This window comes from Dermochelys coriacea, chromosome 9 (genome assembly GCF_009764565.3).
Source record: "Dermochelys coriacea isolate rDerCor1 chromosome 9, rDerCor1.pri.v4, whole genome shotgun sequence".
Classification (NCBI taxonomy): Eukaryota; Metazoa; Chordata; order Testudines; family Dermochelyidae; genus Dermochelys; species Dermochelys coriacea.
In genome coordinates this window covers 51,025,916-51,041,377 of record NC_050076.1, presented here as the reverse complement: position 1 = coordinate 51,041,377, position 15,462 = coordinate 51,025,916, and the positions used below count along the sequence as shown (strand labels likewise).

The following is a 15,462-nucleotide window of genomic DNA, read 5'->3' as shown; positions in this document are numbered from 1 at the left end:
TTGCAAAAGGGGGGCTGGAGGCAGCTTCCCTTTTCAATAGAGTGGATTGCAGATTGTTAGCAGTAAGAGGGCTCAGGAAGTTGTTGCATGGAAATGTGGGCCACTTCCAACTGACTCTTGGGATGTGGGTCAAGCATTGTTGCAGCTACACTTCAGAACAATAGGGCTTGGACCCTGGGCTTGACTCAAGCTAGTAACTTTCAGCCCTGCAGGATCTTGGTGCTGGGTTAACACAATTGCAGTGGAGACACAAGGGTGTTAGCCTTGATTCCAGGCTCTAACACAGACTTGCATTGCAGTGTAGTAACCCTAAATGTTCAACAATTAGGTGCAGAATTCCTTTTTAAACTTAAGGGTACATTCAAGATGCTAAACATTATCAGATGATTTTTCTGAATGACCAAATTTTAGGCTAGTGTTTTTCCAATCTTATTTTTCATAATCTCTACATCTTGTACTTTGACCAAGCACTTTTCTGCAAAGAAAAGAACATACTTTCTGTTTTTACCATTTAATCTTTGTTCATAGTGGGCTGCCGAACTGTGGTAGCTATATGTGAGTGTACTGGCAGAAGCCCTACTTGATTAAGAAAATATTGGCAGGGTTTGAGTAATTTGCCAACATAACCACTTTGTGTCTCTGATTAGTGTTTATGGAAGCTATGTTAAAACCTTGTGAAACACAAAACGCTGGTGTGCAGAGGATCTTAAAACATGAAATTATAGAAAGTGTGAAATTTAAGCTATCATCCTGACCTTGAGGCTTTTCTGAAAATTGCATATGTAAGCAACCCCCTATCAACATAGACATGAACAAGACCTAAAATCAGGTACGTCTCACTAGCATTTAATTATAAAACACAGCCACACAGGAGTAATATTACTGACTTGAGGTTTTTGGTTTTTTTGAAAATACATAATTTCACACATTTTAAAAAGTAAAAATGGAAAACACAGCCAACTAACTACCGCAAATCTGCTATTTTAGACTAGATTATAAGATTTTTCTTTTAGTGTCTTATGTGAGACACAATGATGAGGTAATATCTTTTATGTGGCTGTCTTCTGTTGGTGAGAGAGACAAGCTTTTGAGCTTACACCAGGCTCTTCAACCTTGTAGAGCTGCTTTTTACCTGAAAGCTTGTCTCTCTCTCTCCAACCGAAGGTGGTCCAATAAAAGACATTACCTCACCCACCTTGTGTGTCTCTCTAATATCCTGGGACTGACATAACAACAACACTGGCTTTTGTGACATTTTTCTAGTAGTTTTAAGTACTTTTTTTGCAAGGTTAGAGAGAAGTGGCTTTTAGCTGCTTCAAACTAGAAGTTGGGTAGTAAAGCTGTGGGCCCAGTAATTGAGTGAGATGTAATGGAAATAGCATGTGCTTGTCTCCCAGTATGATCACGTCCTGAAGTGCATTCATTGACAAACTGCCCAAGATGAAGTGAGATGATGTAAATTGTGCAAAATCCAGGATTTGAAATAAATGGCAACACTTTTCACAATGAACACTGACAACGGTTCCTACTCTTATTTCAAGTCCCTTTATTCCAAATGTTGGTTCAGTGGTGGTCTTGTCACTCCTGAAGTATACGTTTCGGGGTTGGCAGTCTTTCTGGAAGATGGATGGTTACCTTGGTCTGTGTACTTTTATTTGGTAACGTTTGAGACCTGCAAATATGATCCTGTTCCTTTGAATGACCAAATAAGAGCTAAAGGTACTGAACCTCTTTCAGAAGAGGACTTACTCACCTTGTCTTCACAATGAAAAGGGTGTTTGCGTGTTTTTTACCAACTTTTAAAAACACCTTTTTCCAGTGAAGACATGGCTAGTGAAAGATAATTATAGTTGTAGTGAATGTCCTCTGTCCTTTATTTGAGTGACTTAACGTATCCTGCTGGTGCCTTGTTTATAGAATGCTTACACATCAACTTTAAATTTTTTTTACTAATAAATACAGAACATGTCCCAATGTTGTGAATAAGAAATTGTTATAAAAAATTTTAATAGTATTCAAATTACGAGAGGAACAGTCAACTCCATTTGGTGAAAATACTTAAGCATGGCTCATTCTAAACATTAGGCCACAGTCAACTTAAATATCACATCTCTGAATTTATCTACTAATACTAAAACTGAAATATTTTCAATTTTTCTCCTGTTAAGTGAACTTTTATATAGTAACTAAGAATAGGAAAAACACTTCAAAAAATGTGATTGTAAACTCACAAATTAACAGGAAATCAAGGTTAAGTGCATTATCTGAAACTGCTTATATTTTTATATTTTTAAATTAAAATTCAAGTTTATTATCCCTTTAAGATAACTGAAGCCCTACTACTTGTCATATTATTATTGTATCATTGTAATTATTATATAAATGAATGAGAGATGTTAGTGTTTATAGAAATACAAGGTTTTCTTTTAGTTGTTTGCACTTGCCTTATGCCTTACAGCTTTCACCACATGGAGCATTCTTGAAAACAATCTACCTTCTTAGAGACTATTCTGATTTTATAACTTTTCCATATTTTTAGTAGTATCTTAATTGTTCTCTTATCGTAGCTATCACCATAATTAATGGAATGCCACAAATAAAACACAAAAGGCGCAGATTTGAGTTTCTGGCCTCTTGTATTCTCTTTTTAAGTGCATTAAGTGTATGTTTTGTCATGTGTATGCCAAAAATATGTGGCATGATTGCTACAGGAACTACAACCCTGGATCTGCTGGCTCCCATGGACTCTCAAAATCCAAAGTTGAATGAATGAATGAATGAAGGAAAAATGTGAATGTATATAGTAGCAGATACAGGGAAAGGATGAGGGAGTTACAATCCTAAAATAAACCCCCTCTGCAATTCTGAAATTCAGATTTAGATATAAAACATTGGATGAACAAATATCCAATTAGAAACCTTTGCTATTTCCATAAATGGGATATGCAGTGGTATGAAACTAATACAATCCTTGACAGAGTCACACTCTTGCATAGAGTTGGGGAGGGAGAACCAACTTCTCTTCTGCCACCCTTCCCCACAGCCATAGCACAAGCAGAAACTTGCCTTGCCTTTGCTGTGAAGGGAGTGCTTCCTTTCTTGCCAAGTGGAGGGGTAGTGTTGACAAGCTCTACTGGAGTCATGTCCATCTTTCCTCAGTCTTCTAAGGATCATTGCAGTAATGTGTGTGCTCTTTAGAGATGAGGGGGGAATAGGTTCTTCAGACTCCCAGAAAGGAACCTGGGGAGATCGTATAGAAAGTTAGACTGAAATTAGAGGTTGGGATAGAATCATGACTTAGGTTGAAAGAATTACATGAGAGAGAGAAGCCAATTGCTTAATTTAGGGTATAGATGTTAAGCAATTATCTTTTTCCTCTTTTTAGGTTTCCTTCTCCTGCAATTTTTTTTAAGGGAATTCCACTTAGTTATGGTTACCTCTGCATTTGCATGAACCAGTGTGTTGCCAACCTTTGTAATTGTCTGGCATGTTAAATGGTTTAACACGTTCCACCTCAGATATTGTTGCACTTGGTAATATAGGTAAAGTGACCTATCTTTTTAAGACACGAGTTTCTTGGATAAAATGTAATCTTAGAAATTATGCCATTTAAAATGGGTGTTGGGTATTCACACGATAGTATTGTTCTTTGTTTGCAAGTTTGAGACCCACAAAGAACTAGAAATTTCTTTTAAAAACGAGACCTTAGTTTATGAAGAATATAGCAGTGTGTATGAACTACACATAGGACAATGTTCTGTGTTAACAAGTGGATTAAGGCTTTTGGACAAATATCACTAAATGAAGCAAATGCTCAAATTCTAATGAAGTCTAGTGATTTTAAAACTCTGATTATAGAAGCAATGGGAATTTTTAATGCTCAGTATATTTCTCTGCCAGGCCTAAAAGGAGTATATTTGGAAAACCCTGTGTAAATTGAGTTAGGTTTAGGAAGCCTAATCTACAAGACGTTTTGGCCTTTACCGGTTTTATCACTGTTGTGCATAAAATACTTTGTAAAAGGAAATTGTGTGTGAAGTGACAACTAAGTTCAAAATTTTTTAAAAAAAATTTTAACTGGCTGAATTGGTTCATAGAAACTTAAAATGAGGCAGAGTTCTGGAATAGATTAAGAATTTTTCTTTAAATGTAGTGGTTGAGTCCAGATTAAATAATGTTCACAACTAATTAGAAAAATCCTATTAGCTCTCATTGCATGAAACTGTAAAAGACTACTCATAGTAAATACTGCTTAGTGTAGAAAACTTAAGGTCTGCTTTTTATTTCTTCATAGCTGGGTATTATAGTTGATTACTTTTTCGCAAATATAAGAGGAATATCTGACTTCTAACTGCCATTGCTGTTGATTTGAAATAAATTCTCACTTCATAATATTTTAAACATTAATGATAGTCAACATAAACAATGAAACTCGCAGCAGAACAAGCTTTTCTGTTGGTTGTGTGGAAGTGGTGGTTTCAACTAAAATTAAACTTCAGCTAATGACTATCCAGTATGAAAAAAACTGTGTATGAATTTCCAAACACTGGGAATATGAAGTTAAAAAGAAGAGAGAAAATCAATAGAATTGACAAAAGAAGAGTGTAATTTTTGGCCCAAAAATGTTAATTTAAAAAAAAAAAAACAGAAAAGTTTCCATGAGCTTTAAAACCAAAAAAAAAAAAAAAACTTCCCCCAACCAGTATTTCAAAACTAACATTCTTCTCCATTGTTTGCAACCCAAATGTTGCAGCCTTGTGATTGTGTATGAAAGTTGAACGTGGCACTGGCTAGAAATTTTTAAATCATAAAATGTAAGTAACTAGGATATATTCATTATCCATATCAAGAGAAATACAAGTAGTAAACAATGGTATAAATAGTACATTAGATTTTGAGAACCAGAATTAATGTTGATATGCACAATTGCATCTTCAGTTTGTGTGCAGAATTGCCATGGTTGCATATGGAAATACAAAACTTGCATGTGCATTGAGTTTGCAGGCAAACTAAACATGCACATACCTAGCTTTTAAAATCACGTCTTCAAAATTATGTGTATTAGCGACATAAAGGAACATTGTAAGATTAAGTCATTTAATATACAACTGAATTGTACTTTTGAATTAAAAGATTGGTTTGCTCAGTTTAACTAAAGTCAAGTGCAATGGTGACCTTTTGACACTTAAACATTTTCTTGTTGATTAAGATCTAAATATGTGGCTAAAGTGTGAAATATAGTAGCCGTTGAAATTTTTCATGTCAAAATGACCGGTAAATCTTTAATCCATTGCACACTTAATTTTAAATTAGGCATAAATAGACAATGCACAATTACCCAATACTAAGACTGATTTGACATCCATGTAAAAAAGTAATAGAAGAATTGGTAGTTCCAAGTCTTGAACTGCATATATAATTTAAAAAAAAGTCCAAAAAACATAGCATTTTTTTCTAGTTTCAGTTTTGGCACTAGATTTTATCCTGGAGTTTTAAAATATTCTTCATCCTGTTCTTTTTCTATTAAGGTTAATGTTGAAGAAGGAAAATGCGGAAGTCGTCATTTGACAAGTTTTATAAATGAGAATTATTTGAAGCTCAGGAATAAGTGAAGCTGAAATTTGAAAAAAAAAAAGAAAGTGAATGCATGCTAATTATCAGACCAGAAGTCCCACTTATAGAATATTGAGCAATTTGTGTGAAGTGGGGAAGATGAAAGAAGTCAGAATTTGAAACGGAAGAATGAAGAAAAGGAATAAAAATGAAGTTAAGATAAGAAGTAATCTGGAATCTGAAAGCACTACGCTAAGTAATTACTAGTCTGTTTATGTGTCCCTGTATATTTTGCTAAACATGCATGCATTATCTGTTTAATAGAGAAAGCATACGCAGGGTAAAGAAGTGCCTACCAGGGAAAAAAAACTTCTTAAAATCTAGGCAGTTCTAATTTCAACTGCCCGGACACATAGTTGAGATGCAAATTTTACCACTTTTTTCACTGGAGCTTGTTTACAGAGTTTAGATCACCCAGAAATTGTGTACAAATTAGACTTTCAATATCTGCATGCAGGAATCCCGTTCTGCTTCCAGAAGCGGAAGTGCTCATGGGTCCGGCAAGTCTGCAAGGCACACTCCTGCAAGATCTCGATCCAAGGAGGACTCAAGGCGATCCAGGTCAAAATCTAGATCCAGGTCTGAATCTAGGTGAGTTTACCTACAACACAGAAGTGTCTGTCTGAATTTGTTTTGACAGTGGTGGGGTGGAAACTAATCAAGCTAAGCCTGAATCTGGTACCAAAGGTTTAAAACAGGCCTACAGAAGATTTGAATAAATACAAACTTGTGCCATTTCAGTTGTTGTATGACACATAAAAATAAGTGTGAGATGTGAAGACTCTTGCTTTTCTTTCAACCTCAGGTATATCAAGTTAGGTCTTCCTTATTTCATTCTCCCCTCCCCCTCTGGAAGATCTCCTGCAGTCTTTACATGTATGGGCTCACCTCTTCTTTTAGGGCAGTGGCTCTCAAACTTTTTTACTGTTGATCCCTTTCACATAGCAAGCCTCTGAGTATTGAGCCCCCCTATAAATTAAGAACTTTTTTTAATATATATTTAACACCATTATAAATGCTGGAGGCAAAGCAGGGTTTGGGATGGATGTTACAGCTCATGACACCCCTTCCCCCCATGTAATAACCTTGTGACCCACTGAGGGGTCCCAACCCCCAGTTTGAGAACCCCTGATTTAGGGGGTGAGTGTGATCAGTTGAATAAAATGTTTCCTGTCTCTCAGTGGCATAATATTTGATAGTTAAATGTCTACAAACTGATAAATTGTCTGACTAAAACTCCTTCCCCTCTCTTGACTCTTGTGATGTCATTGCACTAGTTCTTAAGTCACCATAGCATCTTCCATGGCAATGGCCTGAATTCAAGATTTAAATACAAAAGCAGAGAAGGGAGGGGGGAGGTAGGTTTTACAAACTACACACCTTTCAGACTGTCTTAATAGATTAAGTTTTTTTTTAAAAAAAAAGCATAATTCCCAATTTTTTTCTTTAATGTACATAAAGATGGCTTATTGTACAGAGTTACTATTTTTAGTGGTGACCTTTTCAGAGGATATTCCTTGTATGTTCCCACCCAAAAGAGGTAGAGCACACAAGTTGCTCCTACTGATAACATATATCCATCTTGCTCTCAAGTGCATTAATACAGTTTGATCATATGTTCTTGCATAATATACTGACAAGTATAAAGCAAGTGATGTTAGTACAATAAACTGCAAAGATTATTTTTTAAAATTCTCTGAGAGCTTTGTAAGACTTCTCGAAGATTGGGGGGGGAGAGTAACCTGGGTACATTGCTGTTTTTAAGATATAATTAGTGCCACATTAACGTTGTTTAAGACATATCTCCCTACAAAACAATCTGAGCTGCCAACTTCCTGCTGTCGCTGGCAACAAAATTCCTCTCAAAACTAGTTATGGTATGAGAGAGAAAGTACTGTCATGGATTAAAAAACTAAGATAGTAAACACTAGAAATAAATTGGCAGCTTTCAGTATATCAGTGGCTTAACAGGGGAGTACCCAAAGGGGCTATATTAGAAATTGGTGCTTTCTAAATTATTTAGAAAGGGCTGAACAGTAAACTGCAAAACTTCTAAATAAGACTTAGGTGTATCAATAGGTACTGATCTACATAGTCAGTGCTGACCAATTAAAAGAAATAACTTGAACTACTCATACATGTTGTTAGTTTCTAAATTTAATTGTAAAGGCTCAGGGGAAAGACTTGGGTGTCACTGAGCAGAGGTGGCTTTCATTGACTTTTTTTTTTGACTGTATAAAAGCGCAAGTGTTAGGCTGTATAAAGAATTAATGGAAAAAAAACTGAAAACATGCCATTATGTACATCAGTGGTACACCTTTTCCTGAAATACTGTTCTGGTGACCCTGCCGCAAAAAAACAAATAAAGTTCAGAGAGGAGCAACAAAATGCTTAGGCGTGTGAAGAGGCTTCTGTATGAAGTTATTTGTACTCTTCAGAGAAGAAATGAATAAGGGGATATGATAAATGTGTACAAAATAATGAATGGTATAGAATGGTAAAATCCTGCACTCTGTTTACACTTGACTGTAATAAAAGAACAAGGGGGTATCAAGTGAAATTGAAAAGCAAAATGAAAACTCCTGTTTACACAGTTCATAATTAACCTGTGGAACTCATTGCTATGAGAGATCTGAGGACACCAGGAGCATTCAGAAAAGGCTTAGATGTTCTAATGGATAAGAACATCAGTTAATTTGTATTTTATTGTACATTAACAAGTAACCAAATGTTGAAAGGAATTAATATAACTTTGGGGACTTACTGAGGTTTTTATAGTTGATACTGCAACTTTAATGTTGCCACAGTATTAGCTTTTAATCTCTTGGCTATTAAAGAAAATAAGAAATCAATAACTTGAGCTTGGGAAGATGAGCAGCATTATAATGGAATTTATAATTTCCTCGGCCTACTGGCTTTATAGCATGTCCTCTCTCTCATTGGAAGCTTTTGACCACTGTGGTTTCATGAACCGGAACAGACACCTGTAATAACCTTTAAATGCCTTGAACTGGAAATAGTCAGTTTGCAGAGTTTGCAAAGTCCACTGGCTTAAGCATCTAACTTGAGTAGAATTACAGCCTTGTGTTAAGGTGTACTTGGGAGCCAAGATACCTCCATTCCATTTCCAGCTTTGTCAGATTTTGAACATGGTCAAGGGCAAGTTGTTTTAAATGTGGTTCTGGTCAGAAACTAAACAGCCCTACAAACTTAGCTTTAGTTCTGAGTGCTAGACTGGGTTCTTTCTGACACACCAGTAGAAGAGAGAGAAGATAATCTGATGATGCACAGAGTGATGATTGTGCATTTGTCTTTGATGCTCTTTCACACCTGTATGAGCAAAATGCCTTCAGCTGGCTTGTATAAGCATATAATTGATGCTAGGGCCTTGTCTACATAAAATTAGGTTGATTAAGCTATGTTGCTATGGGTTGTGAAATTTCATGCCCTGAGTGTTGTGGTTAGGTTGACCCCACCCCAGTAGAGTTAATCTAACAGGGTGTAACCATATCTACATTAGTGGTTCTCAACTGGGGTACATGTATCCCTAGGCATACACAGAGGTCTTCCAGGGGTTACATCAGCTCATCTAGATACTTGCCTAGTGTTATAACAGGCTACATAAAAAGCATAAGCAGAATCTAAAAATTTAATATTTCATCAGTGAAAATGAGAGTACACAAGACAAATCAGACTCCTGAAAGGGGTGCAGTAGTCTGGAAAGTTTGAGAACTACATCAACAGAAGAACTTGTGGCTGTGCTGCTGCAGTGTAGACATGCCATTAATAAACAGTTCTGAGCACAGGATTTTTGGTTTTCTTGGCATTGTAGTATGAGCAGAATAAAAGCAAGGTGCGTATACATAAGGAACACGTCTATTATAAGACAAGAGTTTCAGATCAGTGGTCCATCTTGTCCAGTGATGTACAGCTAGCTCATTCTTTGAAGAGAGCTTACTCCATTGTTAATTATGGTCTGTGGGCTGGCATATATGTTTAGGGCTAACTACACTCTCGACCTGCAGAACTTCCAAAGATCAGGGTGGAATATGGCATTCACGTAGCAACAAAATATCTGGTTATTAGCCCTTATTTTTTCAGTGAGAAAGCATGTTCATAAATTTGACCACCATTATTTCTGCCCTTTGTTGCTTTCTCTAGTCTCCATTGTTTCTTGCCCTCTTCTGTTTCCCATCTTCTTTTCTCTGGATTTCTGTCCTTGTAGTGACTTCTGATACTCACCCCCATGTAGGATTCACTGCCTACCCTCTTCCCAGCTTCATTGACTAAATTGTGATCACATTTGTTGACATTAGTGTGGTGATTAGCTCTTGAGTTAGCATCCCAATGAGACTAATTTAAAAATTGCTTAGAATTTAATTTGCAGAGTGAATGTCGTGCATGGGTGGTTGCGCAGTCCTGATATATTCTGATATCCTGTCACAGATGGGACACTGCTAGATGTTTCAGAAGAGGACACAAAAAAACCTGTTAAGGAAATTTCTTTCTAACCTGACAATCTGTGGTTGGATTATGCCCTGAAGCATGATTTTCCCCCCCCCCCCACCCCCAGATGACTGTAGCATATTCCCATTTGTAAGATTCTCCACATGTGGTTCAGCTTTGGCAGACTTAGAGAAAAGGAGTGCTTTCTGGGACCACCTGAGCACTTCCTAGCAGTACTGAGTGTTCAGAGCAAAAGTTATGAAGTTTGCGTGCTTTTTTTCTTCCTGTGGCAAGCTGCAGGTGGAGGGAACCTTGAACTTTTTTTTTTTTCTTCCATTCCTGACCTTTTTTCTTTGATTCCTTAAGAATTTTTGTGGATGAGACTTTAAATTATTTCTGTGGCCTTGTGTAGCTAGATTGCCATATTGGCTCTGATAAAGTGAACAGAATGCTGGGAATAATTAAGGGATAGATAATAGGACAGAAAATATCATGTTTCCTCTCTCTAAATCTGTGGTAAACCCACATCTTGATTACTGTGTGCAGATATGGTTGCCCAATCTCAAAAATATATATATTAGAATTGGAAAAGGTCAACAAAAATGATCGGGGTATGGAACGGCTTCCTTAAGAGGAGAGATGAATAAGACTGGGACTTTTCAGCTTGGAAAAGAGATGTCTAAGGGGATTTATGATTGAGGTCTATAAAATTGTGACTGGTATAGAGAAAGTAGATAAGGAAGTGTTGTTTACTACTTTTCATAACACAAGAACTAGGTGTCACCAAATGAAATTAATAGGCATCAGGTTTAAAACAAAGAAAAGAAGTATTTCTTCACACAACGCACAATCAACCCATGGAACTCCTTGCCAGATGATGTTGTGAAGGCCAAGACCATAACAGGGTTCAAAAAAGAACTAGATAAATTCATGGAGGGTAAGTCCATCAATGGCTATTAGCCAGGATAAACAGGAATGATGTCCTTAGCCTCTGCCAGAAGTGACAATGAACAACGGAGAATGGATCACTTGATTACCTGTTCTGTTTGTTCCCTCTGGGGCACTGGGCATAGGCCACTGTCAGAAGACAAGATACTGGGCTAGATGGATCTTTGGTCTGACCCAGTAGGGGCATTCTTATGTAAATCCACAAGACTCAAGGAGTGCGCAGCACAGGAGCAGATCAAAGGCACATCTCTAGCTCTTCCAATGAATGTTGATCCCTGTTACTTCTGGCTCTCCCTTTCACAGTGCTGGTCCCTTGGTATTGGTAACCCCTCTACAATCTATACAGTGACTATTGCTATCTGTAGAGATCCATTGGGATCCTTACTTTGCATCTGGAGAATTTACCAATCTCCTGATTCATAATCATAGTTCTAGAGGGCTCTCGGTCAGCCTACAGTTCATATAGTATGGATATGAAGGCTTTTTCTGGGTCATTCAGGCTTTGGCTTTTGGGAAGATTCCAGTTGGGGCTCCAGTTAGACTCCAGTTGGGCCTTCTTCTCTGGGGCAATGCAGGTTTGTTGGGGAAACATTGGTGTAGATGCCCTCTTCCTGTCCCCTTTACCTCCATGTTGTCAAGGATCTCTGTCAACTTTCTGGAGGCCAGAGGATCCTAAGAACTTGCTTTTTTTGCTCATCCTGTGAGAGGTAAAAGTACATTAAAATGCAATCTCTGTCCCGAAATGACATCATGATGATCTGGCATATTCAAATGGAGAGGAAGCAGGAAGTAATTCCAAGTGATCCTCTGCTATTGATGATGAAACTTAAGTCTTCAGATTCTAGTCATGTCAACATCTTTGTCCCTTCCTAACGACTACAGATAATTTTGAGACTTGTTGATATTGGTAGTGGTGTCATCAGACTTGGAGGTCACGACAATCCAAAGAAGACTCATCACCTTCTTTGTCATATTGCATTGAAAGATGGCTGGCTGTGCTTGACAATGACAGCTTGTTGAACCTTGCTTGATATATTAGACAACCCCAGCATCTGCACCTATTGTCACCAAGAAGGCAGATTATTTGCACTAAGTCTTGCAACAGGGATTCCACTATGCCTTTCCACACCTGATTCCTGGTTGTCTCAGCAGATATCAGTAATGTTAGGGGCTCAAGGGTTTTCCAGGGTGGACTTGATTTAAATCAAATTGATTTAAAATCATGATTTCAGTCACTAGTCAGGAAGACTCCATTTAATCATGGATTTCTACATAAAAGTGCATTCTTGTTGTTTATTATTACCTTAATAAATATTCTTCACAACTCAGATGTAGGTTTCATTTTTAGAAGATGCACACTATACATTTTTAAAGTGATATATTTTCAGATTAGTTTTACAGCTATATCAGAAAATGATTGTTTGGTTATTTCATTTACCAAAGGTAATTGAAGCAGATATTTATGAAGTCATTGGGAGGTGAACTATCTCCAGTTTAACAGGTTAATCATTAATATTTGGAGGACTTTCTTACCATGCTGTATTAGGAGGAGAACATCACCAGACAGACATTTAGATTGTTTTAGTTAGCTAAAACAGCATTATGTATTCTGGATTTTTTTTTCTTCAACAGCAAACATCAGATTTTAACAAAACAAGCATATGAATTTTTGAATTTAGTTAAACATTCACTTTTTTTAAATCGGGTTGGTTTTTGTTAAAATTGTTAACTAAAATAGTTAAAAGAAATATTTAAAAAAAATTAAACTGTCATCCAGGTCAACATGAGAAACTTAAAATATTGGCTTCTGCAGCTGACTCAGTCGTCTTCACCTTCATTTTCCTGTTTGTTCATAATCTGGAAAAGAAAAACAAGCTTTCCTGCTTTTTCAGGTCCCAAATGATTTCTCAATTTGGAATGAATTGCTCCAAAGGAAGAAAATTATTCTTTCTACTCCGGCAGAAGAAGCTACCACTCTTAAGTGAGATTATCAGTTCAAAGTCTCTGAATCCAAGTGCTTAAGTGACTTCCCACCAGTTCACTGATGTGACTTTCTTTAAAACATAATCATCAAACATGTATTTCTTAAATGGTTCGCCCTTAGCTCTGAAATTTATTATAGTTGGCATTATGGAAGGATTGCTGGATGTCCATGTCAACTCTTCTTCTTCAGCAGTTAAGGTTTGAACCTGGTACTGAGTATTGAGAATATTTGCAAGAAAATGAGCTGGAGATAGTGCTTGTCCCATTCGTTTTTTAAATGCTAGTGATTTAACTCTGTCATTGCATATTTCTCTTTTGTAAGATCTGTCAGTTCCTTCCAAATTTCAACAGTGTCAGCAATAAAACAGCTGTTTTCCCTGCATTTTGTTCAAGGCTACAGAAATAGGCTTCAGGGTACTCGGTATGTGTTCAACATTTCTCTTAAGCCCAATGTTGAGAACTTTGGCTATGACAGTGCCGGTTATTTTTTCACCATTTTGTTCACAAACTGTCATCAGATTAGGCCAGTTCTTGATATAGTGCTCAAAACAGTCCACTACTGAGTTCCATCGCACGTCTTGTGGGAGAGTTAGCCTGGTTCCTCCCACTTTTTTCAGAGCAGCTGCTGTAAAGTGGTTGATACAGAAGTATTTTGCAATTTCAACAACATTAGCCTTTATTTCTGGAATACTTAAGTCTTTGGCTAAGAAATGCATCAAATGAGCACTGCAACCGTATGTCATTAGCTTGGGACTCTCTTCATGCTCTCCTAAATTTGCAGCAATTGTCTGTGACCAAGCTGCATACTAGACACTTAAATTTTTTTTTGCTTTTTTTAATAGCTTTTACTGCTGCTACTTGTAAATATTCTGCTGTGTGTGCATTTCCTGATGCATCAATTGTTTCTGTAAGGAAGACATTCCCTTCTCTTAAAAGAAAAGGAGTACTTGTGGCACCTTAGACGAACAAATTTATTTGAGCATAAGTTTTTGTGAGCTACAGCTCACTTCCGTTGTCACAAGTACATACAACAGAATCGTGGACGTTGTTCTACCCATCAAGACTCAGATTGACAATTTTACGCTCTAGAACTTTTGCACGCTGCTCAATTTTTCATATACTTTATCCAGCAATTTGCCTGCGACATCTGCTTTGTTGGGTGGACTGTATCCTGGTCTTAATGCTTGAACCATATTAATGAAGTGTGGGTTCTCAATCTTATGGAAAGGACAGTTTGTTGCATAAACAAACCGGGCAATTTTTTCATCAATTACCTCTTTGTAATCTGCTGGTTATTATCACAAACTTATTTATGGTGGTTTCTGGATAATGGAGATTTTTTTTTTCTTTTTGCCACAGGTGATATACTGTGGCTGTGTGACATACATGATGTAACTGAAACACTATCATTGGCAGATAATTCTGAAACTGTAGAAAATGATGGTGATCTTGAAGGTGGATAGTCTTCAGAATCCTATATGTTGAGGATGGCTTCTCCTAAACAAAATAAGTCAGTGCAGTTATTTAATTATTACCACTATTTAGTTTTAGTTTGCTCATTTAGTTTTACCCATTGCATTCACTGATACTCAGTACTACTTTAAAGGTGAAATTGTAAAAGGAAGATCTGCTTATTTCAGCCATTTATTTTTTATCACAACTGCATCTACAATGTAACTATTTTTTGATCAAACATGAGAATTCAAGACTAGTCCAAAAGGAAGATAGACAATGCTTAAGAAAGAAATACGAAATAAAAAAGTTCACTAGTCTGAAGATCCTGCATGTTCAGACAGTCCTTTCATCTTCAACACAGCTTTCTCCTGAGAAGGAATACTTCTCGTGATGTTTCATTCGGGCAACCAGGCCTTGCATTTCTTTGTTGCACTGTTTGCATTTTGCACGCATGCCTGTCTTACCCACAGGTAGAGGAACTTCATTAAAATATTCCCAATTGGGTCTCTTACGGCCTGCTGCCATTATAAGTTTTCCCTTCTAGTGAGAGAATGGTATGGTAGATCTCAAATCAATGAAGACTACACTGAGAGAGACCTCAAAACTTCTGGAATATGCTGCTCAAACAGTTTCACTGTGGTTTCTGTTGCCTGTCCCTCCCTTCTCACGTTTATCTCCAGACTTCTTTTCCTTGTCTATTCTGCCCAACAGTCTTCTATTCATTGAACTTTTTGAAACTTTGCACTTTCACAGAGGTAAGGGATTCACTCTGTGTACACAAATTTGCAGAGGGACAATAAGGTTGAGGTCTGTTATTTCTCACCTCTATATATTTAAAAACATTTTTGCTGTTAACAAGCATGTTATCTCTGGAGACACAAATCCACAGTTTGAGAACCGCAAAACTAAGCGTTTCTGATGGTATCTTCTAAACTGAGCACTGAGTTCCATTGGGTAGATAGAAAGATTAACCTAAATCTATACAGAAGCCCCTGGAACCCCATAAAATTAGGTCCC

General features: G+C 37.0%; 1 protein-coding gene across 3 annotated transcripts in view; it reads left to right on the top strand.

Moving 5' to 3' along the window:
* TRA2B (transformer 2 beta homolog) overlaps positions 1-15,462 on the top strand; it is a 33,755-nt gene that overhangs the window by 2,403 nt on the left and 15,890 nt on the right. For 2 of the 3 annotated variants that reach the window (XM_038415929.2, XM_043491690.1), the window contains exon 2: positions 6,071-6,204. In XM_038415929.2, the coding sequence (XP_038271857.1) occupies positions 6,071-6,204 (134 nt within the window). Of the gene's footprint in view, positions 1-5,528; positions 5,810-6,070; positions 6,205-15,462 lie in introns of all 3 variants that reach the window. The other variant, XM_038415928.2, reaches the window with a different exon arrangement.